Genomic DNA, 15,385 nt, shown 5'->3' on the forward strand with positions numbered 1-15,385 from the left:
TAGAAGATTGTTTTAGAACAGTAGTTGGTAATCCTGTCTTGTTTTAGATCTTTTTTTGTTTTTTTGTTTTTAAATGAAGGGTGATATGGCAGTATCTAAAGACATTTTTGGTTGTCACAATTGAGGGAGTGGCATAGTGGATAAAGGCCAGGGATGCTGCTGAACATTCTACAATGCACAGGATAGCTCCCTACAAGAATTATTTGGTCCAAGATCTCAATGGTGCCAAGACTGACAAACCTTGTTTTAGAGCAATGTTAAAAATTTCATCCCACTAAACGCGTTTGCTTTCTGCCAAATAGTAGTAAGATTCAGTGTGCCATCTGGTGGCCAGTATTTGCTTCTAGATGAGAGGCATTTTATTTTGGTGGTTTTGATTATGGAAATTTGACTCTTGCTGAGAAAAGCAGAGATGTTCCAAGTCCTTTTACTATCCACTACTATGAATGACCATATTTTGATTTTAATATATTTCAGGTGATGATAATCTGTGCAACACTCCCCATTTGCCACCCTGTTCTCCACCAAAACAAGGCAAGAAAGAGAATGGCCCCCCTCGCTTCCATACACCTAAGGGGCGCAGATTGGTGTTTGACAATCAGCTGACAATTAAGTCTCCTAGCAAAAGAGAACAAGCCAGAGTTCACCAAAACAAAATACATTCCTCAGTTCGAAAAGGTCAAGAGATTACAACAAATTCTGAGCAGAGATGTCCACTGGAGAAAGAATCTGCATGTATGAGACTGTTCAAGCAAGAAGGTTTGTTCTTACATGTCAGCTGTTAGTACAGCCTCATAAACAAGCTGGTGACTCCAGATGAAACCCAGTGGATTTTCTTAGTCTCCTCTGTTGTATCTAATTGTCCTTTCACGTTTGACACAGGCACTTGCTACCAGCAAGCAAAGCTGGTCCTGAATACAGCTGTCCCAGATCGGCTGCCTGCCAGGGAAAAGGAGATGAATGTCATCAGGAATTTCCTGAGGGAGCACATCTGTGGGAAAAAAGCTGGAAGTCTTTATCTTTCTGGTCCTCCTGGAACTGGAAAAACTGCCTGTTTAAGCCGAATTCTGCAAGACCTCAAGGTACACTGAAAGTCTGAAATATGAAGCTCTTGCTAAAATGACACTTGGTTATTAAGGGTTAAGAAAAAGTAGACATGCTTAGGAGATTGAAGTCTTCCCTCAAATAAGATGTTTTTAGTTTCATTGTCTAAATCTTTCTTTCTTTTTTTTTTTTTTTTTAATTTTTTTTTTAACGTTTATTTATTTTTGAGACAGAGAGAGACAGAGCATGAACGGGGGAGGGTCAGAGAGAGAGGGAGACACAGAATCCGAAACAGGCTCCAGGCTCTGAGCTGTCAGCACAGAGCCCAACGCGGGGCTCGAACTCACGGACCGCGAGATCATGACCTGAGCTGAAGTCAGCCGCTTAACCGACTGAGCCACCCAGGCGCCCCATCATTGTCTCAATCTTTCTAAATGAAAGTAGAACTTATTCTCTTACATGCATTTAACTCCTCAAAGACGCTTTAGGTCCCATCAAACCTTTATCTGAGGGCAAAATATCTCTCATGTTTGCATTTTTCTAGAAGGAACTGAAAGGCTTTAAAACTATCATGCTGAATTGCATGTCCTTGAGGACTGCCCAGGCTGTATTCCCAGCTATTGCTCAGGAGATTTGTCAGGAAGAAGTATGCAGGCCAGCTGGGAAGGACATGATGAAGAAACTGGAAAACCATATGACTGCAGAGAAGGGCCCCATGATGTAAGTATTGCTCTGCTGCATGTTGTTCTATAAAAATCTGCAAGGTCTGTTGCCCACAAACTCATATTCTAGTCTCTTGAATTTATCAGTTTGTATAAAAAAAGAACATTTCCTATATTTGCTGTACAAGAGGCAGTTACATATGCTTAAAGGGAAAGAAGAGAGGAAAAATACATGTTCTAATTTTAAATTGGAAAAAATGTTTTTAAACTAATTGCTTGAAAAACCTGTATGTTACTTTTATGTGATGGTGGGGGGTTATCATTGTAACAGTGACTGGAGAGAGGACAGCTTATGACCTCCAAACTGGTGTCAGCTGTAGGAATGTGACTTGAGTCAGCCCAGATATCACAGATTGGAGAGTTAAGGTGAACATGGATACTAATCACTTCTCTTTATATGTAGTGTGTTGGTGTTGGACGAGGTGGATCAGCTGGACAGCAAAGGGCAGGATGTGTTGTACACGCTGTTCGAATGGCCATGGTTAAGCAATTCTCGATTGGTGCTGATTGGTTAGTGTTCAGTTGCTAATGTTACAGGACGGTTCTAAAGAATTCTTTTTTAATCGCTTCATCTTATCTATCACCTATTTTATATCAAGCCAGCTTTCTGCTTTCTTATCAAAATGAAAGTTACTACAAAATAATAGTAGTTTTAACCTAAAAATCAGTTTTGTGAAGTCTGAATAGAAATGCTATAATACTTCATTTCAGAGACCGCTGATTTTTGGACTATCTGGTCCTATTTATTAGTGAACAATTCTAAACCTAACTTGAACAGAGCATTCTAAGGTGACTGTGTACATCTTACCTAATAAGTATGGGTGGAGGGTGGGTGGCAAGTGAGAAGCAACAGTTAGAATGCTGGATTATAACTAGAAATCTTGTCCAGCTTTCAAAGGGTTTAGTTTTCCTTATAGGTGATTTGACCGTGATGATTGGTAGTATTTATCTCCTCAGGTATTGCTAATACCCTGGATCTCACGGACAGAATTCTGCCGAGGCTTCAAGCTAGAGAAAAATGTAAGCCACAGCTGTTGAACTTCCCACCTTATACCAAAAATCAGATAGCTGCTATCTTGCAGGATCGGCTTGATCTGGTAAGTCCCACCTACTGTACCACATTATGTATCCCTTGGATCAGCTCTGGAGGGGAAGCCTAACAGTCATTCTAAAATATTTTTGCTTAGATTGCTTTCCTTAGCAGGGAGTTCTGGTGGGCCATAGTGAGAACATTTTTATATGAATTTCCACCCAAGGCTCCGTTTATTGGGTGCCTCAGTGTTGGAATAAAAATAAGAGAAGAATCACTCAATACTGTTTTTTCCTCTTTTTTTTTCAAGTTTATGTATTTGTAGTAATCTCTACACCCAATGTGGAGCTCAGACTCATGACCCTAAGATCATGCTCTTCTGAGTGAGCCAGCCAAGTGCCCTTAATCCTTTAAAAGAAATTTTTTTAATGTTTATCTATTATTGAGAGACAGAGCATGAGCATGGGCGGGGCAGAGAGAGGAGGAGACACAGACTCTGAAGCAGGCTCCAGGCTCTGAGCTGCCAGCACAGAGTCTGTTGTGGGACTCGAACTCACACAAACCTCGAGATATGACCTGAGCAGAAGTCGGATGCTCAACCGGCTGAGCCACCCAGGTGCCCTGCCCCTCAATCCTTTTTAAATGGCCTTTAAAAATAGGGCCTATGAAAAAAACTTTCTCTTGAAAATGACCAAATAGATTTTATTTTAGTTTAGTTTGCTCATTTCTGATTGCTTTTTTTCCCCATTCATGAACCTCAAGTACATGCTGACAGAATGCTTCAATGTGTGAAATTTCCGTTTACTTTATGAGAAAAAAAGGCATCTCTTAGATCCTAAAGGGTGGCCAGTCAAGTTTAGACTTAACATGAAAATATGTATATCAGGGACCTAAATTACAGAGAGGGGGAATATTATACTTCATGTTGTCATCCCCTGTGTCTTGTCCAAAGGTATCTAGAGATCAGGTTCTGGACAATGCTGCAATTCAATTCTGTGCCCGAAAAGTCTCTGCTGTTTCAGGAGATGTTCGAAAAGCACTAGATGTTTGCAGGTGAGTTATGGCACTGTCGGCTACTTTTATTAAAAAAAGAAATGATGTTAATTGTCTCATGTAACTCAAGTGAATGTGGCTTAAGAGGCTGCATTCTGCCACTTTTTACACTCAGAAAGGAGGACTTGTTTCTCAGTGGGGAGCTCTGCATTTCCACCGTGTTAATGTCTGAAACATTATCAGTCCATTACCTACAGAGGGAGAAACAAATGAGATGTTGCTGGCACTCCCTGTGGTGATTATAGATTGGTTAATTACATTTGTATTAAAAAAGACTCCAGTTTACTTTTCCATTAGCTGGTCTCAAGCAGGTTTATTTATGGACCTGAACCATCTTTGCCTTTAGACTTTTTTTTCCTTCCTTTCCTTTTGTGAGCACCCCTTCCTCCTGTTGGTGGTCCCCCACAGTTGTACTCTAGACCTCTCTCTCCCTTCCCATCCTCTGCCCCTCCTGCTGGGGAAAGCCTCTGTGCTGACTGATGAAATTTCTTCCTTCCCAGTAGGGACACTGGGTCCATTAAAATGATACTTGCTGTGTTGGCCCGCTGGTCCAACCTCCCCCTACTGCCATGCAAAAGATCCAGGCCTGGCTTATGGCTTCCTGTGGGCAAAGTACTTTGGAGACAGCAGTGGGAGAGTAAGCTCTGCCTATTGCTAGATGGCATGATCCTGGATTTGAAAGTTTCCCCTAGTCAGCAAACTAGTTGGGTAAAGACTGCAACTATGAGCAATTGTCATGTAGGCTGGTGTGGTTTAGCCTACATGTATCATATGTATATGTAGCCAAGGACTCCCTTTTAGCTCCAGTGCGTATGGGTGGTACTGGCTCTCTGTAGTCAGTCACCCACCCACATATCCTCTCTCCTATCCATGACATTTTTTCCTTGTTCAGAATGTTATTATTGGCCACATGTATGATGACCTACTTGGCATCTATAAGAGGAAACCATATAGTGTTGAAGTTTCTCAGATTCCCTGGTCCATGAAATTATTTCAAGGCAATTAAGTCCCCTTTAGCTGAGACATAACCCAGCTTCATTTAGGGGCTTTGAAATTATAAAACATGTGTCTGTTTTTGAGCTTGGTGGTTTGGTGTGGTGTTTGGTTTGGCTCAGCCTAAATTAATTTTAGAAATATTTTTTTATAGGAGAGCTATTGAAATTGTAGAGTCGGATGTCAAAAGCCAGACTATCCTCAAACCGCTGTCTGAATGTAAGTAGTTTATCTCCTTCCCGTCTTCCTTTATAATTGGAAGCTTAACTTTTCTGAGGAAAGGGGTAGAAAGATGAAATGAACACAGTTAAATCCACACTTATCCTGTTCTGTATTTCTGTTTTTGGTCAATTTCATCTACTTTACTTGAGTCTGGCCTGTCAGTACTGTAGTCCATGCATTGTTGGAAATGAGCTCCCCAGGGTGTTACAGAAATGGCTGGGTCATAGTAAGTTTTCTTTCTAAACTCTAGAAATGAAAATTGTAGACAATAAGGCTTGCCCAGCTTCTCTCTGGGTTCTTGTGTTGAGCGCACTTTAGGTCTTGATATAGGTGAAAAGAAAGCCCAGTAAATAAGAGTCAGACAGTGAGAGAATCTAGTTCAACTTGGGATATCTCAGGCCTTTACACATGTGTAGGAGGGTGAAGATACAAACATGATATTGCTACAGTGGGCTGTTAGAAAAATGACAAAATTAATTTTCCTTTCCGTTAGCTTTGTTCTCTTAGTCATGGCGGATGTAAAATGGCCCTGAACTACGGATCTTGTCAGTATTTTAATATCCAGTGTTAATCTTTAGAAACAAGACAGTCCGATTTGATTGTTTCCTCTTTCACTCTTGCAGTGATTGAGAGTTATCAAAATTGTTTCTAGCACTATAGTTCCATAGAAAACTCACTTTCTTTTCTTCCCTTCCCTTCCCTCTTCTCCCTTCCCTCTTTTCTTTTCTTTTCTTTTCTTTTCTTTTTTCTTTTCTTTTCTTTTCTTTTCTTTTCTTTTCTTTTCTCTTCTCTCTTCTTTTCTTTTCCTTTCCTTTCTTTTTTCTTCTTTCCTCTTCTCTTCTCTTCTCTTCTCTTCTTTTCTTTTCTTTTCTTTTCTTTTCTTTTTTCTCCCCCTCTCCCCTTCTCTCCCTTCCTCCCTTCCTTTTCATCAATTTGTTGAAAGGAAATCAATAAAAATATTTCAGAAGTAGCCAAATTCAGAGCGTATGCTAATTAATGGTAGGTAATATATACCAATGCATAGATTAGGTTATTGGTTTCTCTTTAACTTTTCAGATTATTCCTTTTCCTCAAGCAATAACATTTAGGCTTGTCAGTGCCCCTGTGAGCACCACTGGCACACACATAGCTAAAGGAGGTTGTAAGCTTCTGGCATAAATTATCAGACTAACTACATTCCTGTCTTTTGACCTCTGGTATGTGTGATTAGCTTTTAATGGCTCCAGAAAGCTATACGGAGGCTGATTTCAACTAAATATAAGAAGGCACTTTCTAGTAAATAGCAGTAACTGGGCTTCTTTGACACATATGTGGGTTCCCTAGCTTTGAAGATATTCAAACAAAAGCTGGATAGATGATCACTGGTTGGGATTGTTTGGGGTAGGAAGCAAGAAGAGACCTCTAGGGGCGCCTGGGTGGCGCAGTCAGTTAAGCGTCCGACTTCAGCCAGGTCACGATCTCGCGGTCCGTGAGTTCGAGCCCCGCGTCGGGCTCTGGGCTGATGGCTCAGAGCCTGGAGCCTGTTTCCGATTCTGTGTCTCCCTCTCTCTCTGCCCCTCGCCCGTTCATGCTCTGTCTCTCTCTGTCCAAAAAATAAATAAACGTTGAAAAAAAAAAAAAAAAGAAGAGACCTCTAAATTCCTTTCAACTTTAAGATTCAGCTACTTGATCAGTGATCTCCAGTTTCTCTACTACCGCCAGTTCACAGCAGCATCCCATTTGTGGTAACAAAATAGAAGCAAATTGCCTAGGGGTGACTGCACGTGGTCTGAGGAAGTAACTTAGGCAAAGGTTGTTACAGAGCAAATCCCTCCTCTGTCCAAACAATGAGGCCACAGTCCTAGGCATCTCGTTGGCAGTTCCCCAACCTCCCGCCTCCGAGATGGTGCTATCTGCTAAGATATCCAATGACATTTTCTCAAGTGTTGCTCTATTGTAGATCAGCTTAGGCAAGTGAACCAAACCTCAAAGGTCATTTGGGGAGGCTATCTAGAAGAATTATGTAGGATTCCCTTTACTGTCCACATTTAGCCACTCATTTGATTCAAGATATTAGGTAATTCTTACAATTTCTTTTTCCTTTCTTAATTACCATGCACAATCATCCTTGCCTTAAGGTTCTGTTCTTTTTCATCTTCAAGATACTAAGAACTTCCAAGGCAGAATACAGTAGTTTTCTGTCTAGTCCTTATTTCCTGAGGTGGATTTTGTCTCCCTGACATTAAATTGCATTCCACAGGACAAAATAGCTTGCCGTTCTACCCAGAAAGAGGAAAACCCAATTTTCCCAGTCATCATATTTTTAAGGATAGCATTGTCTCTCGTCCTTTGGCTTCTAGTCACAGAGTTGGAACCTCCGCTTTTGCCACCACATGACTGCACTTGAATTTCTTTCAGCTAAAACTTAGTATTATCTGTCTCAATGCACACGATATTTTAAAATTTTAATTAAGCTTGATTTATTTACTTTTTAGGTAAATCGCCCTCTGAGTCACTGGTTCCCAAGAGGGTTGGTCTTATTCACATATCCCAAGTCATCTCAGAAGTTGATGGTAACAGAATGACTTTGAGCCAAGAAGGGGCACAAGATTCCTTCCCCCTTCAGCAGAAGATATTGGTCTGCTCTTTGCTGCTCTTGACCAGGCAGCTGAAAATCAAAGAGGTCACTCTGGGGAAGGTGAGTTGAGAATCTGCTTTGCAGAGCAGATATTGTCCAAAAGGCCTATTATGCTCCAGCTGATATGAATTAAAAATGGATTTTTAACAATAAGAATAAAAATTGGTACCATATAAAAGGCAACTGGCTTTATTTCCCTTGGGTTGTGGTTGAGAATTTCCCATTAATTTCCTCCTCTCCATTTCTTCCTCTCCCTAAGAAATATATAGAGCTCCTCTCCTGCATTACAGTACAGTCTGTTGGCAATGTCTACAGTGTGCCTCTTCGAGGATTTGATTGAAAAGAGGGAACATTAGGGTATTCAGATAACCTACAAATGAGAACTCACAATTTAAAAAAAAAAAAAAAAGATTATAAAGTTACAAAAGATAGAACTTTTAAACAACTTTTGTTCTTCCTTATTCCTCCCAGTTACATGAAGCCTATAGTAACGTCTGTCGCAAACAGCAGGTGGCAGCTGTGGACCAGTCAGAGTGTTTGTCACTTTCAGGGCTCTTGGAGGCCAGGGGCATTTTAGGATTAAAGAAAAACAAGGAAACCCGCTTCACAAAGGTACAACTAACTGCTTCTTTGTGATAATGCTTTTAATTGTCATGTTTTGGAGAGATTATCTTTTGCTAAAGTAAAGATTTAAATATGACCACAGTTAGGTAAACAATTTTTTTTGTTAAGTAGATAGAGTTAAAGATCTCTGAGGATGGGGGGCACCTAGTGGCTCAGTTGGTTAAGCATCTGACTTCAGCTCAGGTCATGATCCCACTTCAGCTCAGGTCACGATCTGGTAGTTCGTGATTTCAAGCTCCTTGTCTGAGCTGTACTGACAGCTCACAGCCTGGGGCCTGCTTTGGATCTGTCACTCCCTCTCTGCCCCTCCCCTGCTTGCACTCTGTTTCTCAAAAATAAATAAACATTTTTAAAAATTAAAAAAAAAAAAAGATCTGTGAGGATGGGGCAATGGTATGAATGAAGCATTCTCTGCGGGCCATTGACTTCTTGCCTCTTGTGACAGAAGTTCAACATGGTATAAATGTGTGTAATAAAAACTTGACTTTTGTGAGTTCTCCACCATGAAAAGTCCTTTTCTCTTCTTTCCAGGTGTCTTTGAAGATTGAAGAGAAGGAAGTAGAGCATGCTCTAAAAGACAAAGCTTTAATCGGAAATATCTTAGCTACTGGATTGCCTTAAATTCTTTTCTTTTATACTAATGACGCTACCTGAAAGTATCCAGCTGGCATTTAGATATCTATGGAGTCTTCATTTTAGTACTTTATCCATTCAGTGGCATTCAATGGTAATTTGTGAAAACAATATGACCTTTTTTTAACATGAAACTGATAAATTTTAATCTATGGATTCATGAATATTAGTGCAGAATAATAATTTGGGGTCTTATTTTATGCATTAAAAATTACCAAGTAGACCTTTTTTAATTATATTCACTACCTCCACCTCTTGTGTATCTCTAACCAATATGCTTATATTGCAGTACACAAGATTTATGTTGTGGAATGTGCCTGTATTTACCTCTTAGTTTCTTCAGACATTGGCATATTTTAAAGAACCTTGGGGCTAGAGTAAGAAGAGAGAAAAAGGATGTTGCAGGAAAATAAGCAAGTCCACGTGGAGATCTGGAGATTTGATCAAAGAATTTCTTTCTTTTTGGAGGATATTGTGTTTGTGTTGCAAGTGCTTCCACAGTGACATTTTAAAGACTCATTGAGCTTCTTGGGCACTCCCAAGGCTGTGGGGGTGGTAAAGGGACAGTAACTGTATGGATTGTGAATATATTTATTTTCAAGTTGCATCCTTTGTCTTTTTAAGCATGCACATTTCAAGAGAGCTCAGACTTTCAGAAAACCATGTGAAAATTTCTCCCCAAACTGTCCCACAGTCTTAGCTGCCCTCAGATGAAGCCACTTGTTTCCAGATGCTTTCGTTTGGGGTTGGATTTTCATCTGAGCCTTTTCATCTGAGCCTCAGATTTTTCCAGTCTTATTAGATAAATTAATCCATGTGGCTACTCAAGTCTTCCCTTTGCTTCATTTGGTTTCCAGTGGCATTCAATGGTAATTTGTGATGGGGACACCAGAGGGCACCATTATAACACTGACTACCTTAAAACTGCAGGCTTGGGGCTGGGGTAGTTTTGAGGGAAGGGGGAGAAAACCAGTTTGATCCCTTTGGGAGATTACTATACTTTTATAACTCAAGCAGATGCTTGGAATGCAAACCATGTGCGATGTGAATGGTCTCAGAGCCAGTGACCAAGTCTGTGCTCACTGAGCTCTTTTACCTCTCGGACAGGACTTGAGTTGGGGAACTTGATATTGTACAAATGATCTGTTGGCCAGTGTTTCATTCATGCTGCCCACTGTATCCTTGTAATGTGATCTGGGCCACGGCAGATGGTATGGGATAGAAGAAGGACATGCAGAGAGAGCCCTCTGAAATGAACACTACCCACCGGTGGGTGTGGCAGAGCATTGTCTGTACATGAGAGTCTGAATGTCGTTCTCGCCTTCTCACCTTTACCAGGCTACTCCCTCCCTCTGAGGGTCATCTGTGAGTGGAAAACACAGTTCTGTACCTAGAAGCCTAAGAGTGTCTGGGGCTACAAGGGTTAACAAGCATAATTGCAAAGATTGTCCGAAGGCTGATGGAAAGCAGAGACTGAATGGGATTGAGAACAGATGCGAGGCTTGATTTAAATTACATTTTATTGGATGCTGCAGCCTTAAGAGACGTGACTGCTTTACAGTTTGTTTCCACACTGTGGGCAGCTGCTGTCTGTTCTGTGTCCACAGTAGGATCCTGCCCAAAAAGGAGCGGCCTCCCCACCTCGTTGTGTTTGAGGCTTGGCGCCTTTCTCTTAACTGTAGGGCTTGAGTCAGGAACATGGCTTGACTCGCAGTGGGGCTGCTATGTATCCTCCATGGCTCTGAGCCAAGATTGCATTTGCAGATTCAAAAGGGTGAAATTTCTTTCCCCTCTACCTCTTTTCTCTCCCTTTCCCCTGGTATTTGGAAATAGGGTTTTTTTGTGTACTGGTTTGTTAGTTTCCTTTCCTTCAGTTCTCCCCCCACTGTCAATTTCTAGGTCATTGCTGCTCTTAAGACTTCAGCAATTGGAACAGGGTTGGTTCTGTCAATGATGCGTGAAGCAGACTTAGAGTCCCTGCTTGGCTTCCACTGCCCTTGTGGGAGCAAAAGCTGATGTATGTTTGTCAGTGAAGTCTTAAGTGTAATTCAGACAGCCAGAGAGCAGACTGAGAGGAGGAAGAAAGTGCTTTTCTTACTGGCGTTTCTCACTGAACCTGAGAGCTATGGGAAGGTAGTGGGATTTTTAGAGGGATGGGCCGGACTTGTGGTTACTAGTTTTTGCCAGGATTGTAGCCTGTTTCACATAGAGTAGTGGCAAAGATGCTGACCTACATTCTTCCTCTTGAAGGTGGTGGGGTGTGTGTCTATATCCTGATTTATATTTCTTCACAGAAGCAGATTAAGCTTCCGTAGAGTGTTGATGGGTATTGCCATGGAAAGAACATAGACACAATAAAATTGGTGTGTTTCAACCCCAGAGCTGCCGCTGACATTTCTGGCTCAGTGAAGACTTGCCTGTGGGTAGATAACTAACTGGCAAGAGTGTGTGAGGTCCAAGCTACCCAAAGATCAAAAATATTGGCAGAGCTCTATTTGCTACCCACCCCCCATCCACTGCTCCCTGCCGTTATTAAGTGCCCTTTTAAGATTGACCAATAAGAACTGGGAGGTAGGATTGAGATACTTCTTGAGGATCTTCAAAAATATCTATTGAGAGGTGTTGCCTTGACTACCGAGGGAGACCAAAAGAAAGAGCCAAGATGTTACTTACCTTTGTGTCTGTCCCCAGCACCTAGTACAGCGTTGGGTACCTGGTAGGTATTCAGTAAACAGTCATTGAATGGACGGATAAATGAACCAAGGAAGACACTGCCTTTTCCTCCATCTCGAGGCCAGTTATCAGAAGGTAAACACTGTTGGTGTTTCTGCACGGAGGTGGAGCAGGGCCCTGTAAAAGAAGGGTGCTCCATCTTACAAGATGTGTCTTGACACATTGTGGAGCGTTTATTGGTCTCACAGATGCGGAACCAATCGCTCCCTCTGATGTAGTGGCATTTTGCTTGAGGCAACTTCCACACTGCTCCCAGGAAGCCTCGGGTTTGGGGAGAGGGAGTCCTACCCATGGGCTGGGAAGATGGGCACCTGTCTAGATGTTACCTAGTGTCCCTAGGGATTGGCCGGAAGCTTTGCCTCCATTTGGCAAGGGATCAGGGAGGAACACACCTTTGGTGTCCCACTTTGTAACTTTTGAAGAAAGTGGTGATCTCAGGTTCTTCCTGAAAATCTGAGGTGCCCTCTAAGACATTCCCCTTCATGCTGCAAACAGCACTGGTCTCCCTCTTCTCAGAAGTGCATTCTGTAGGGGGAGAAGGTGTGCCCTCTGGCCTCCCTTGATTTTCAACCCCAGCCCCAAGGCACTGGCAGTAGAAGCTAATTGGGTGCAAGGGGCCTGGGTAGAGGCTGTCTGAAGACTGGGGAAAGGAGAGAGCCAGCTCCTTTTTTAAAAAGCTCTAATTGAGTTCTGAATCAGCCTCCCTCTCTTTGATCCCTCCTCTGTTTCCCACACTGCCTGAAAGAGCTAGATCAGCACTTTATAACAAGGGTGCGCCTGCTCCCCACACCGCCCCCCTCTCCCGACGCGCTCTCCGCTGCCGCCATCCACTGCTTGTCTCCTTCAGTTAAGATAATGAAGATGCTGAGAGATAAAATGTGTATTTAATAAGGGTGGGGGTAGGGAGGCGGAAAGGGGCAGCCAGGGCCTTCCCTAGTTTGGGGCCTAGCCAAGACTCAAGCTGAAAGCAAAGCTGGAGTAAGACTTGGCCCCAGGGTGTGGGGGTTTCTGGGCCTCAATCCAGCTGACTTCACTGCCTGCTGTTTGCCCTAAATTCCCCCACCTCCACCCTCTCACCCCCACACTCCTTTCTTTCCTCTCTCCTTGCTCCCCATGGGGAAAGGGAATCTTGCTTCAACTTTGTTTTCAGCTGGTAACTTGGCCTTTGGTGCGGTGCCCCCAGTCCCCGAGTCAGCTGCAAGGTCGGGCTAGGGCAGCCCCCTCTAGCTAAGGCCTGCAGAAGCCTTGGGTTCGCGGTGGGGGGTGAAAAAAAGCTGGAGTTAATGAAGACCAGCTGCTAGTCTGGGTTCTGCCTGCAGTTAGCTGGAGGCCAGCCTTTGGTGGTGGTTGAAGGTACTGGGGTGCATGACCTCCGTCCCTGGGCACAGGGATATCCTGTGGCAGCTGAGGCTTGCGCTCCTCTCTGGGCTCGGTTTTATCCTTAGTTTGTAAGAGAGGAGTGCGTTTCGCTCTTGCCCTACTCCTCCCCTCTCCAAATAACACTCGCCCTTATTGGGCTTTATAACTGTAGTGGTGGCCCAGCTGAGATCTGAGGATCTCCAAGTTCTTTTGTAAACACTCATTAACTGCCTGGGAAGAACCAAGAGCCCTGGTTAACAGCTGGGAGGGAACTGAGGCACGTTAGGGAGAAAGGCTTGACCTGAGCTCACCCCATGGACTCCACCCTGGGGCCTCCATCCTTCCTGTCTAGCTCCTTTCCTCAGTAATTCCTATAAGCGGGAGAAAGATGTGGGTGAAACACTGCTGCCCTCTCCCCTTCTAGGAAGAGGCCATACTTTCTCCCTGCCCTTGAATCTGTCCCTGACTACCTCCTGCCCCACAGAGTCCCTTCACCCCATGACACTTTCCCTGCTCTGCTGCTGCTGCTGCTGCTGGAGATGCATGCAATTCTCCTTGCAAAATACTCTCACTCCAGCCCTCTGCAGCCCTCCCATCCACCTTTCCCTGGCCCACCAAACCCAAACCCCAGTGCCTCTTTTTGAGGTACTTGGGAAAATCACCTATCCTAAACTGGGCCTGTAACCTTGAAGCTGATCTAATTGTGCTAAGAGGTCCCTCTGTCCCTTGTATTTATCCCAAATGGTAGCTGGGAAAATACTCTTTCTTTACTGAATTCATTCTGGTAAAGTTTCAGGATTAAGGGCTGGGCAGCGGCACTGGTTGACCCCTATGTGTTCTGAATCTCGCCCTTCTGCTGACAATTGCCATTTCTGGTGATAGGTGTAACCCAAAGCCCCCCAGCTCCACCTGCTCATACTCTCATCTGTATGTGCATGTCTGCCCACTTTAGCACACTCCCAGGTACACACACCCTAGCCAGGATATGAAACTACCAGTTTCCAACTGCTGTGGATGTCTCCTCGCCCTTTTACTTGTGGGGAAATCGCCCTCCCCTCCCCTGGGTGGCGTCCTAGGTACTTAGGAATAGTGGGGAGGGATGGGGAGATTGTGCTATGTCTCTGAGGGGTGGGATAGGAGTGAGCACCTGTCCAAAATGCATACCTCCATCCCCAAATTCTCAATGGCTAAGTGGCTTAACAGGAGTGGTAAGGAAGGAAATCTTAACCCCCATCTTCAACATCAAAGCCCAAATCATCTGCTAGGGGCAGGAAGGAAGAAATGTCCTTTTCCTCTTGTCAAATATTATCCTATCTTCAGCTAAAGTCATCCATGTGCTGTGTATTTGAGACTGAGGACTGTTCCGATCTCCAGCCCATGACTGAGACACCCTGCTTTCTCCCAGTGAGTTCCTTCTCCCCCCATCAGTCAGCTCTGCACCCGCTGACCCAGCCAGGGCTGGTGGAAGAGGGCGGGGAGAGCTTACTGTTTGGCGAGTGGCCTTTAGGACCCAACGGAAACCCGTGCCTCTTGCAGCAGCCTAACCCAGAAGCAGGGGGGAATCCTGAATCGAGCTGAGAGGGCTTCCCCGGTTCTCCTGGGAACCCCATCGCCCCCCTGCCAGCACACACCTGAGCAGGTAGGACCGCGCACTCCCTTCCCAATTCCCCCTCGGCCGCCTTCCGCCGGGCTTCTCCGCTGCTGATCTGGTCGTTTCCCTCTCGCCAGTTCAGGCTTTCCCCATCCCTCCTCCCCCACTGATCACTGTGGTCCGGGGAGGTGGGAGCCTGGGAACAGTGGGGTGTCTGAGAGCTCGGAGCCCCCCCGCACCCTGCAGCGCCCTTCCCGCGCTCACTCCCAGGCATTCCCCGATCTCAGGCTAAGAATGGAAAGTGGGGGGAAGGTCTGCCCAGGCCCCACGCCCTTGCACCCTTCTTTGCAGTATTGCCTAATCCCCCTTCCCCCACCTCACCTCGACAGGAGAATTTACAGTGCTGGGGTGATAGTGGAGGGAGCAGGAGAGGAACCAGAGCCTTCCAGGGGGATTTGTCTCTGGCTTCCTCCTGGCCTCCCCGCCCCAAGAGCTTGGGACTTTGGTTTGCCCCCAACTCCCTACTCACCTTGTAGAGGAACTAATACCCATTTCCAGATCTCACACTTAGGTGGCTAAAGGCTTTGCTGGAGGGTAGTGGAGGTTGTGAGCAGTTTTCGGTGACCTGTTCCTCTAGGGAAAGTTCTTTCATTCTTTCAGCTTAGAGCCCCCATCACTGCCAATACCTCAGCACCTATTGCAAAGAACCCCCCCAACTGTGTGTGTGTGTGTGTGTGTGTGTGTGTGTGTGTGTGTGTGTGTGT

At 44.4% G+C, this 15,385-nt stretch overlaps 1 protein-coding gene and 1 long non-coding RNA gene across 7 annotated transcripts in view; one reads left to right on the top strand and one right to left on the bottom strand.

Annotated features, from left to right (window-relative positions):
• Positions 1-15,385, top strand: part of CDC6 (cell division cycle 6) — a 45,858-nt gene that overhangs the window by 9,429 nt on the left and 21,044 nt on the right. For 2 of the 6 annotated variants that reach the window (XM_040497439.1, XM_040497437.1), the window contains exons 3-12: positions 478-759; positions 883-1,082; positions 1,589-1,764; positions 2,170-2,276; positions 2,724-2,863; positions 3,749-3,849; positions 4,997-5,061; positions 7,539-7,741; positions 8,153-8,293; positions 8,837-9,545. In XM_040497439.1, the coding sequence (XP_040353373.1) occupies positions 478-759; positions 883-1,082; positions 1,589-1,764; positions 2,170-2,276; positions 2,724-2,863; positions 3,749-3,849; positions 4,997-5,061; positions 7,539-7,741; positions 8,153-8,293; positions 8,837-8,926 (1,505 nt within the window). In that variant the 3' untranslated portion in view covers positions 8,927-9,545. Of the gene's footprint in view, positions 1-477; positions 760-882; positions 1,083-1,588; positions 1,765-2,169; positions 2,277-2,723; positions 2,864-3,748; positions 3,850-4,996; positions 5,062-7,538; positions 7,742-8,152; positions 8,294-8,836; positions 9,767-15,385 lie in introns of those variants that run through there. The other 4 variants (XM_040497438.1, XM_040497440.1, XR_005797548.1 and 1 more) reach the window with 3 other exon arrangements.
• LOC121044939 (uncharacterized) lies at positions 643-15,333 on the bottom strand. The gene is made up of 3 exons (XR_005797551.1): positions 15,151-15,333; positions 11,612-11,788; positions 643-939 (listed from the first exon to the last, which is right to left on the bottom strand). It is a non-coding gene; the product is annotated as an uncharacterized LOC121044939 (long non-coding RNA).

Source organism: Herpailurus yagouaroundi, unplaced genomic scaffold, assembly GCF_014898765.1.
Source record: "Herpailurus yagouaroundi ecotype Mexico unplaced genomic scaffold, PumYag 189, whole genome shotgun sequence".
In the NCBI taxonomy this organism is placed as follows: Eukaryota; Metazoa; Chordata; class Mammalia; order Carnivora; family Felidae; genus Herpailurus; species Herpailurus yagouaroundi.